The following is a 12,228-nucleotide window of genomic DNA, read 5'->3' as shown; positions in this document are numbered from 1 at the left end:
TCATTCTGTTGATAAATGAAACATGTTGCTTAAAAAAAAAAATGGTACCGGTATTTAAACATGGTGAAATATTGGTGGTGGTGGTGGTGGTGGTGGTGTGGTGGTTTTGTGGTGTGAGGTGTGGTGTTGGAGAGTGTGATGTGATGTGCATATAGAATGGTGTGTTGTGGGGATTTCCTGATGTGTGTGTGTGTGTGTGTGTGTGTGTGACAGCTGAGAGAGAGAGAGAGAGAGAGAGAGAGAGAGAGAGGGTGTGATAAACTCTGACATTGGTGATAAGCTTAGTGCCGGGCGATAGTGGTAGCAGTTTCTCTCTCTCTCTCTCCCCCCCTCTCTCTCTCTCTCTCTCTCTCTCTCTCTCTCTCTCTCTCTCTCTCTCTCTCTCTCTCTCTCTCTCTCTCTCTCTCTCTCTAAGTATTTCCTGGTGACGTTGGTTCCCTAAGTGTCCATATCTTCCTTATATTCCTCTCATGTCAAACTTATTTTTAGTTCCTCAGTGTTGGAGATGTTTGGGGTCTCTCTCTCTCTCTCTCTCTCTCTCTTTCTTATTGCATAATGAGAACTCACTTTTTCCTTAGAGCATTCGCGGTTCATATCAATTTTTTTTTTTCCTCTTTCCCTCCCATTTCTCTCCATTCCCTCCCTTTCCTCGTCTCTCCATCCCCTCCCTTTCCTCCACCTTTGTCTCCTCCCTTTCTTGTCACTTTCCTCCTACCTCACTATCTTTACACCCTCTCTTTAATTTTTATCTCTTTCTTATCAGCATTGTCCCTTTTCTCTCTTTCTCCCTTCCCTCCCTTCCCTTCCTTTATCTCCCTCCCTCCGTTTTTTTTCTCCCTCCATTTTACCTTGTTTTTCTCTCCCTTCCTTCCTCTCTTCCTCCTTTCCTCTCCTCCCTCGTTTTCATCGTCTCTTCCTCTTTAACCTCTCCCTTTTCACGCTTTTCTCCCTTACTGTTTTCCTTATCCTTACCCCTCCCCGCCTTTCCTCCCTCCTGTTCTCCCTTCCCCCCTCCTGTTCTCCCTTCCCCCTCCGTCCGTCTCTCCCCTTCCCTCCTTTCTGTCCCTCCCTCCTTCCCTTCTCTCCTTCAGTGATACATATTTTTTTTTTTATGTCACGTCTGATCTGTTTCTCTCTTGGTATTTGCAGGTTCTCTCTCTCTCTCTCTCTCTCTCTCTCACACACACACACACACACACACACACACACACACACACACACACACACACACACACACACACACACACACACACACACACACACACACACACACACACACACACACACTATTTTGTCAGTCGTTGCTTCCTCTCACGATCTTTTGCTTCTCCTTTCTCCCCCTTTCTGCCTACTTCACCCCCCACCCCCTCCTCCCCTCTTCCCTCCTCCCCTCTCCTCTCCTCTCCTCTCTTCTTCTCTCTTTTCCTTTCCTCTCCCCCAGTGATAAGATGTATGTCCCGTTATTGTGACGTAATGCTTTATGTTATCAGCTGCGCTTTGTCTTCACATTTTCTGGTTAAGCCTCTCTCTCTCTCTCTCTCCTAAGCTGAATAAAATCGTCTGGAAGGAGCAAGAGAAGTGAATACCATACGTCATCGGACTGAAAGGGTGGTCAATATCCTTACGTCTATCCTCATAATATTCTCACTTCTAATATCCTCACGTGTCTTCATTCTTAATATATATATCCTCACTTTTAATATCCTCATGTCTGTCCTCACTCATAATATCCTCACTTTTAATATCCTCACGTCTGTCCTCACTCATATTATCCTTACTTTTAAATATCCTCATATCTGTCCCCACTCATATTATCCTCACTTTTAATATCCTCACGTTTATCACCACTCATAATATTCTCACTTTTAAATATCCTCACGTCTGTCCTCACTAATAATATCGTAATGTTAATCCACACGTAATATCCTCAGTTGTTATATCCTTGCGTCAGTGCTCGCGTATAATATCCTCACATTAATCCACACCTGTTATCCTCACGTTAATCCACATTTAATATCCTCGTCTACCCTCACTTGTAAGGTATCGGTATCCTCGCGTCTAACTTTGAATTTTTTCACATCTATCCTTAATATTCTGACGTCTTTCCTCATAATATCTTACCGTTTATCCTAACTTATATACAATCGTCCATCTTCGTAAACTATCCCTACGTCTATCCTCAGTCTTTTCCCTTTGTTATGCTCTGCAAACCCATCCTTATCCATCTATACCCTCATTATTTTTTTTCCCTCCTTTTGTACCCAAGCGACGAGCCCTGACAGGAAACAAGTATCGACACGGGAAAATATTTACCGCGTCCCCAAGGCATCTGCGGGAAAGTAAGTACCCAGACGGGAAAATAGCAACACCTTGGCGGGAAACTATCCACTGCGTCCCTTAAGCATCCAGATGTTGACTAACTAGCTACATTGCATCTGTTTCTTGTTATAACTAAGATTTATGTGAGGTGGAGGGGAAAATGGGGGGGGGGGAGAGACCGGGATGAGATGGTGCAGAGAGGGGGAAAGGAGACCAAGGATGAGATGGAGGGACGCTTGAGAGATGAGTGAGGGTGGTGTGAGTTGGAGAAAGGGCAGCCTGATGGCAAAGGACAGGATGACATGGAAGCAATTTGTTTTGTGGGTACTCCTTCCAGGATTAGGCTAAGGCATCAGGCTATTGATAGATGAATGGATAGCTATACATTGTTCGCAGGACGCACAAAAAGGAAGTTTAGAATTTTAATGTTTCCTGATCATCCTAAAAAGAAAGGAAAAAAAAAAAAAAGATAATACAATGTTAAGTATAAATGCGACGAGAAAGTAAGTACCGAGACTGGAAAATAAGTACCGAGGAGGGCGGGAAAATATGTGCCGCGTCCCCAAAGCATCCTGTACATTTCGCGGCGAACTCAATCTCCCTTAGGATTATTCTTGACAGTGTTGGATGCTTCTGTCTGTCCCTCTAGCGGTCGTTAACGGTGGGTTGTTTGTGTCTCTTGGCAGTTTTTAGAGTTACATTTTAGCCGTGATGGGTTTGGTAAATTTAGTAGCGAGGGTTGTCAGCGGTTGTCTCCATCGAAGTTACTTGTGTGTCGAGACGGAATTTCGTGTCTGCATTTAAGATAGATAACGGTAGATAGGTAGAGAGAGAGAGAAATTTCTGTGCGGTATTAATTAAATCTTGAAATGTTGAAAATATGTACGGTGGTAGAGTGATGTACGTTTTTGATTACGGTATTCTTAATTCAGTCTATAAGTGTTATAAATATGTAATGGTAGTGTGAGAGAGAGAGAGGCACCGAGTACATTTCAGTTTACATTCTTGTTAATTCAGTTTAAAATTAATGTGAAAAATACATAAATGAGAGAGAGAGAGAGAGAGAGAGAGAGAGAGAGAGAACGTTTCTGCTGCAGTGTTGTTATTAATTCTAGAAAAGTGAAAAATTTGGAGAGAGAGAGAGAGAGAGAGAGAGAGAGAGAGAGAGTACATTTTTGTTTATGGTTTTGTTAAATGTAGAAATGTGAAAAAATTTGTACAGAGAGAGAGAATACATTTTTGTTTATGGTTTTTCCAATTATATGTAGAAATGTGAAAGATATATACAGTGGTAGTTTAGAGATGTGAATATAATATTCAATAGTAGTTAGTGTTAATGTTTTTTTTTTATATAATTCTTACAGAATGAATAAATCTAACCAGAACTTTTGAAGAACTTTAAGCTAATATTCCTAGACTTGAAACAAATAGCACAGCCTTCAGCCGTGAGTGAATATTATCCTTAATGCCGAATTTTGAGACTGTGAAACTGATGTAAACTGGAATCAAAACTAAAGTGCCATTATAAAGTGGACATTGTTGAAGCCATGATGTTGAAGAAGTTTATGTTTGTTGATTAGTGATAAAAAAATATTCAGTATATTGTAACTAGATACTAATTTGATCCTGATATGTGAACTTGAAGTTTTGCATGAAAGTTATTAATTCAAGAAGCAGAGTTAAATTAGCAACTGTCCTCTCATTGAAGCATAAAAAAGAAAATTGAAACAACGAAGCTGATGAGCATAGGACTGATCCTGAAGTTGGCAATACCCGTTCTGCAAAAATTATGTGGGAGATTAGCATGTTTTGATTACTGTAAACTCTATTTGAAGAGTAAGTAAACAAAGAAATATTACTAAAGCTAATAAAAATTGACCAGAAGAGTGTAAAGTTTGATTAAACTGAAGAAATAGGTTGGAAAAGAGACATGCTTAGAGATTTTGATTGATTAAGGTGAAAGAGAAAAGAAGCAACATAAGGAAACTGAAGTTAGCATTGTCTGAAAAAAAAAAAAAAGGTGTGAAATTTACAAAGACAAATAAAAAATAAAGTAGCGGAATTTACATATAGTCTTGACTGACTCAGCGAGGCAACCACCATGTTGCTATACGCACGGAAGAAGTTCCTACGAGACGAACGAGTGTTGCAGTTGATGTTGCTATTGAGTCTCTTGCGTGGGGACCCAGACAGCTTGTTGGGGTCATCAGGCACTGCCCCCTTAGCTGACCTGCCCCATGACCTCATCCTGGGGTCTTCGCTGGGCCATGCACGCCCGCCCTCGCCCATGTTCTCTGGGATAGACCTACACCCCAAGAGTCTGGATAGAATACTAGCGGACTACCAGCGCTCCGTCCTGGATGACCTGAATGCCCTGGGTCGTTACACATCACCTGACCACACAAGGGATGTGCTGGCATACCTCCTAAACTCTCACACCTCCCTGCCCTCACCACCAACAGCCGACACACCTGACCAACACCAGCCTTCTACTGACCCAGCCACCAACCCTGTCCATAACATGCTGGAGGACCCCCCACCTGATGTCAACTTGTCATCTGATGACCTTACGCCTGAGGTGAGTTTGTATCTCCACTGAAAGTTGTATTCTCTTGAGCCTCGGAAAAAAACATGGAAGGAAGACATAGGACGTGGTGGTGTGTGCTGACCTAAGATCTGTTAATAGGCCAACTGTTACTAGAAAGCTGATGCAAAACAGAGGAAAGTGAAGGAGTGCTATAAGGCAAACCTTCCTGAACTATGCACCATGGAAAACCGATGTAAAGCCTGAAGCTATAATAATGATATAGGAGACTCCCTGGCACTGCTTCCCTTATCATTACCATTGGATGGCTGTACAGTAAAGGATGTTGTGTGTACAGTACTTTTAACGGTTAGCAGGACAGTATTGGTAGTCTTTCTATGAACCAATTGAAATGGTGTCATTTAATTAGATTATTGTCATCCTTGCAGCCTTTTTGGTTCCGCTTTCTGACAGATTAAAGTTAATTTATTATTTTTTGTTTCTAACCAGCAGCCAGCTGTTATTTATAATCTTGCTACCACTAAGACGATTTTATTCAGCTTAAGGGATATCTTGTAATAAAAGGGTTAGTGAGGGCTGTATCTTACTCGAGTTCAGAAGCATCTTTTAAGCCAAAAACAAATGTCTGGTGGTAACAAGAAATATAAATCACGTCATTGGATTCAAGTGGTTAATGAGAAGGAGGAAGAAAAGTTTTGTTGTCAGCAAAACTTTTCTTTGTCAGAGTTCGATAAAAAGAATAAGATCCCAAGTCAGCAAACCTATACGGTGTGTTTATTCTGAGATTCCTGGTTATATTGTGTTTGACAGACTGAGGATTATAGGTGAGGGGAATGATGGAATGAGGACGATTGTTCCTAATATGGTCAGTTATGTGCATTTAGTGACACACCTGGTTTCAGGAACTTACGGATGTGAGGATTATAAGGGCCAAAGCATATAGTATATTGTATAATTATTTTTATTTTGACAAGTCATGTCTCAAGTAGTTTAGAATTTCCTTGGGGTACTTACCAACCCTGGGGAAGATTAGTGTCACTCACCGTACAGTCTGTCTGTCTACTGTATCTAGTGCCAGATGCCATAACCCTGTAAAGGGTGGCCATTTGACTTTGAGTTATTTGTTTTACAGGGAGTGGCACTAACTCTCCACCAACCCACTTGTTGACGTAGGGAGCACGTATGGTTTGGTTATATGGTTACCTCCCAGCTTTGTAAATGGTTTCTTGGCTTACAGGAAACCATTTGGCTTGTCACTCAATGTAAAGCCACCTGTAAAGGAAAGAAAAGTAGTAAGAAGTGACAGGAAAGATGGGAGAAATAGGAAGAGAGGAGGGCAGGCACAGAAAAAGATTAATAAAGGCTACGGAAGAAGTAGGCTGCTATACATCAAGTGAGTGGATGATGGTTGCCACCACCTACCACCAACTGTACAGAACTGTACATATATGGTATTTAAAAAAAAAAAAAAAAAAAAAAAGATACTGGTAATATAGTACAGTACTGGCAGATCATTGCAGTGGACAGCTAAATTGAAAAGGAAGAGAGAGTTATTAGATGGGTACTGCATGCAGTCTTTAATTCCTTTATTCTAATGACGTGTTGTAGCTACCGTTTTGCAGCATTTTATTTTTGCAACCACCATCTTTACACTATTCAGGTTTGAAGATACGGTACTCTTTGAGTTCGAGAGGTTATAGGCTTTATGGTATGGCCTAGCCCTTATGTACCATAAGTCTTCCAAAAAACTGAATGTAATTGTCTGGATTGAGAATATATCAATAAAACATATCAGTGGATTGAAGAGGCAAAGTTTTCAGTGCACTGTCATACCAGCAGAACACTTTACCCTTACACATTAACCCCCTTTAGTCTGATGATGCTATCTCCAGACAGCTGTATTCAGTGATACTATTCAACTCAAAGATAGAAGAGTGAATTAAGGTTATACCCTAACGGACCTGGGTTCAAATCCTGCTGGGGCAGGGAACAGTTTAAGGATTTGAATTTCATAAAATCAGACTTTACTGATCTACCATAAGACCCGCTGACATGTCGTAAAAATACCCCCGCTAATACCAATACACCAGTCCTGTATGAGACAGCCCTAGCATGTATTCAGTATGGACGGTGGGTGTTAGTGCCGAAGTGGTGACATGTAGCGACGTGCAGTACGTAGGAGGACTACTGGGCCTTGAAAGCAGGCTGTAAAGCTTATGCCCAGAGTTGGTCACATAAAAAAAAAAAAAGAAAAAAAAGAATAGAATAACCTCTCAGGTTCAAAAGTTTATTCTTGCCATCTTCAGACAGTTGTATTCAGTGATATTATTCAGCTCAAAGATAGAAGAGTGGATTAAGGTTGTATCTAACCCCTCAGGTTGACAAAGTCTTAAACTGCATATAGGCTAATCATGTTGAGGTAGCAAGAGTAAACTAAACAATACATAACCGAACTAATTGGATAAAGGACTTCTGTCTCCTATAACCTGCATTACATATGTCTGTGGTTTGGGTGGATCACTGCTGTATGTACATAATGTGGAGTTTTTTGGCTGTGTAGGTTAACAGACCTTATAGGCTACATTGGTTGGGTGTGTTTAGTAGAGTTGCTTATCCAGTTTTGCACCATACACGCAGTAGCTACATATGAAGCTACATTGTCTTGAACTAGAACGTTTGGAAATATAGTATTACAATACACATTCACTTTTATTGTATGATTTTCCAGCTGTTGGCCTTTCTTGCTCAATGAATAAGATGTGTAGCTATGTTTTACGCTTACAGGTATTATCAGTACTGTCCAGCTGCTGTTTCATGTGTGCCAGTAAATTGCTAGTTGCAGATTTATTGATAACTTGTGTTGGTTTCCTACCACTATTAATTGTTTTTTTAGTGTCTATAGAGATAATGTTGTATTGTTTGTGTTTCTTTTGACAGCATTCCATTTCAGCTCTCCATTGTTCCTTGTCATGCTGTGGTTTGCTAAGGAAAACATATTTGAAAATAGTGTATTATTGTACTGCAGTGACAAATACAGTAATTTTGTATGCTAAGTTATGCTAGCAGGTTACTGTCAATGAATTTTATTAATAATTAACATGATTTTGGCTCATATTATCTTGGGTAAGTCTATTTATGTTATTGTTTCCAAATATTACGGGTATTTGTCAGTGAGTTTTATTGATAATTAACATGATTTTGGCTCATATTGTCTTGGGTAAGTCTACTTGTATTATTATTTCCTAATAGCACTGGTATTATGTTAGTGTTCTACTGTTTTATATTAGTGTCTTGTTTTAAGTTGCCCTAAGTTTCCATATATAACCTGTTCCTTTGTTGAGTTTGCAAATTAAAGCACCATTTAGAGGTTATCATCATCATCCAGACCTCTCTTTCCCACTCCAGGTTAGGGTGAGGTAAGGGTGTTTATTTTCTTAAGCTTAATGTTTTATGCCGTTCAGGGCTTGGCTTCCTCATGTTACACCTCTAAATGGGGCTTTAATTTGCCTACTTTTTGAGCTACATACAATATTTTTTTGTCATGATGGTTCATTTATCTGGTTGTCCAAATTTTTGCACAACTTGCATAGAGAACAATATCATCCTCAAAATGATGCCATGGCTCCCTTTAAGTAACTCCTGTACAGTACTGGGATGGGAGTTAATAGTGCTGAAGATTTTTTATGAGCAGGAAGTTTAATGAAATGCCAAAACTGGCTAATTACCCCACAAGTTTTGTTGGAAACAATGGAGAAAAACTTTTTGTTTAGCAAGATTTGTAAAGTGTAAGAAACCTGTGAAGATGTTGCAGTTTACAGGAATTCCTTGTTTGACACACTTTCACATAACAAATTTCTCACTTATTAGTATTGTATTGTTCAGTTCACAGTATATTGATTATGTACCTATTACTCTGACAATGAGGACCTAACTGCACTACTGAATAATGCATATGTGCTGTTCCTGCCACTCATACTGATTGAGAATGAGGTTTTATTGCATTGTACAATAGTTAGGCTATATATCGACCATTGTTTTAATGAGGGCTTAATGTACGGTACTTTCTTATACAGTGTATACTGGTATCAACTCTATTTGATTATCACTCTGAGGGCTTGTGGTATTGTACTATTTATTGTACTGGTACTATAATGTACCCATCGCTGATGTGCACCATCTCCACAGGACCTGGCGCTGATTGAGGCACTATGGAAACAAGATGTGGACCTCGGGGTTCCGCGAGAGGTTTTCGAGGAGGAGGGTACTGCCACCACCCCACCTGATGCCACCAAGGATAAGGACCATAGCAAGAAGGTATTTGGTCATAACATTAACCCTCTCATGGTCAGGACAACTCATTCATTTTATTCCAACTAAGCCACACAGTTTTATTAAGCTGAGAATGAGTCATAGAAGCTGTGAGTTATTACTGTTACCATTGACCCATTTATGATCTAAACTGTTCTGATAGTTTTTCCACTGATAAGTATCAGACAGTTTTATTCAGTTTAGTGAGTCATACGAGCCATAGAGTTCGTACTATCATCATAAATCATCTCTTGACTGGGACAATCATATCATGTTGTTTATTAAAACTCTTACATGCCTGCATGCATAGGCCTTGGTCACGTATTGGTGGCTTTCTTTGCTGCTCGGTATCTGGCAGTCTCCCTATTCAGTACTAGGTCACACTTTGTGACCTCGTTCCAGGTCTTTTTTTTGGTCTGCCTCATGCAACCCTATCCCTGATGTTTTCAGTTCTCACCTTCCATGCCCATTTGTAATCTTCCATCCTCTCCACATGCCCAGGACCATCTCGGTCTACTCCTCATCATGACTCTAATACATTCATGTCCCATCCTTCCTTTGAACTCATCATTTACAGTCCTAACACCCCAGGCCTGTCATTCAGTAGTGCACTGCACATTGAAGTAATCACTCTCATCTCTACACTTTTGAGGCTATGAATATCCTCCCCCTTTACTGCCCAAGTCACACTATCATACAGCATTACACTTCTACAGTAACACATGCTGCATACAAAAACCCTTTAGCATGGAGGGAGAACCCTCTCACTGCCAGGAGGGGGAATAACTTCCTGAATTTCTTCCAACCACTCGGTACCCTTGCTACTGAGGTAACTTCAGCCCTACCTCCATCACGTTTCATGTTCCTCAAACAAAACTCCTCCACACATCCAACAGACCCTCCAACAAGGTTTATTCTTTCCCACCTCTTTGCTGCAGTATGTAAAGGAGAGCATACAGAACCAAACCTCTAATACAGCTAGATCTCATTTGCACCCACTTATCACACACTGAACAACATGGGTTACTACCCACATCCTTGTGTCAGACTGCACATGGCCACACTCTTTCTTTGATAGGACATCCACAAACCCTAGATATCATCACTTTTGTGACTTGCATTTACTCTCAAACCCTTCCAGCTTAGTTTAAAGCTAAGTGTCTTCCAATTGGTGGATAAATTTGACTAGTAACTCATTTCTACCTCATATTGAAGGCTCATCAAAGCAGCCACAGTTTAGCATAGTATTTTAGTTTTGGGAGTTGTTCAGTTCCATCAGATGAACACAAAGCAGCTGTTGTATCATATCATATCATGTATAAAGGCTCCAGCATGCTTGATGTGTCAGCCTTGGTCATTAAATGGTGGCTTTCCATCATGCTTAATCTCTGGCAGCATCCCTATTCAGTCCGTTATCCCTGAGGTCACATTCTGTGACCCTGTCTCAGGGCTTTTTTGGTCTGCCTTTTGCATCCCTGCTCCTAACATTCATTCTTCTCACCTTCTGCACCCAGTAGTCATCTCCATGCTCTCAACATGCCCAAACCATCTCAGTCTACCCTTTCTCATTACAACGCCTTTACAGGCAGGCCTCACTGTGCAATATGGTTGCGTCAAGTAAAAACTTATTGCATAACAAGTTATCGTATAGTGAAGTTTATGTAACGTGGGTTCAGTGGGGTAAGGGAGGGTGCCCTCGACTGTGAAACCTGAAATCTAAAAAACCGAACCCTTTAAGACTTGCTCTTGGTGCCCCTCAGTAGCACCACACTTTCTGTTAGGGGTAGCATGCTTGCCAGACAAAATTTCCAAGTCACAAGTTCCAGTATTATACAAACAAAAAGTTATCACTTCACTTAACATTGCACACTTCATCATTTGCTGTGCTCTCACACTGTTATTTGGCAGTAGCAGTGGTGTTTCAGTGGCCTTTCATGCACAAAAAGGAACGAAAGGCAGACGATCACAGCAAATGTAAACACTGGGCAATGATGTTAGCTCAGGCAGCTGACTGTCGCCTTGTGTGCATCACCGTATATGCACAAGATTTGCGGAGGTGGGCATTGCAGTTATTGTTCTGATGAAATCACAACCAGTTTTTTATCTTAATTCCGAAAAAGGGTATGACTTTTGAATTGTCGTAGTGATTTTTGAAGTCGTATAATGAGATGACTGTGCATTCCAGTTTCCTTCCTTTTTTTCTCTTTTATTTGTTAGCATTCTTCCATTATTATCTCTGTTTTCCCACCTCTTACTATATTTATATGGACTCTTACATCTTTTGAAATTGACTTCCTGTTACCAGAGAAGCTTGCAGTATTTTTTTTTTCCTATGCTCCTAATTACCCCCCCCCCCTTTTTTTTTAAACTCTTACTTTCCTGATGTTTATACCTCTTACTGCCTATGTGTTCCATTTCCCTCGACCAGACTTTCCTGCAAACACCTACCATTTCTTCCTTTTGACCTCTACTCCCCATTGTAGCTGGAAATCCTTCAGTGCCATTCCCATTATGTTAGCTGACACCCTTGCAATACTGTGTATACCTTTAGTGTTCTTAACCATGTAGTGTTTGTATGAAGTCTGCGGATATATGTAATCCATTAGCTCCCAATTTATCGTCACTGAGTTCTTTACCTTTTGTGTGTGTGTTTGTATCTGCTACTACTCTTTTTGTCTGTTTTTGTACATTATTTATTCACACACAACCACCCTCTTGCCTTTTTACATCCAAGCTCCCCCAAGTTCACTTTGCATACTTCACTAGTCACATGGTCAGACAGTTCTTTTGAGTGTCCCTTCTCAGATTGTCAATAACACACCCGGACATCTATTTCTCTACGAGCACTTAATTATACTATAGATAGTATACAGTATGTATGCACATCCATGCATTTAAGGTATTCCCATGAAAGTACATCTTTCATTAGACGTGTATATACCACATCTTTGAGATCACTCATCACAGATGAACTTAAATCCTTGTCGTGAGTTTTGTCATTCTCTGTTGGTGATTCTCCAAACTATTTTATCTTCTACAGACATTTTCAGCAAAAA

The 12,228-nt window shown here is 40.4% G+C and overlaps 1 protein-coding gene across 2 annotated transcripts in view; it reads left to right on the top strand.

Moving 5' to 3' along the window:
* cnc (NFE2 like bZIP transcription factor cap-n-collar) overlaps positions 1-12,228 on the top strand; it is an 820,654-nt gene that overhangs the window by 104,977 nt on the left and 703,449 nt on the right. The window contains exons 2-3 of one of the 2 annotated variants that reach the window (XM_080270050.1): positions 4,028-4,897; positions 9,050-9,178. In XM_080270050.1, coding sequence (XP_080126176.1) covers positions 4,421-4,897; positions 9,050-9,178 — 606 coding nt within the window. In that variant the 5' untranslated portion in view covers positions 4,028-4,420. The remainder of the gene's footprint in view (positions 1-4,027; positions 4,898-9,049; positions 9,179-12,228) is intronic. The other variant, XM_080270051.1, reaches the window with a different exon arrangement.

The sequence above is a fragment of the Coenobita brevimanus genome, chromosome 39 (genome assembly GCF_032717465.1).
Source record: "Coenobita brevimanus isolate Jiangsu-jjx chromosome 39, ASM3271746v2, whole genome shotgun sequence".
Classification (NCBI taxonomy): Eukaryota; Metazoa; Arthropoda; class Malacostraca; order Decapoda; family Coenobitidae; genus Coenobita; species Coenobita brevimanus.
The sequence above is the reverse complement of the archived record's forward strand: the minus strand, read 5'-3'. Positions and strand labels throughout refer to the sequence as shown.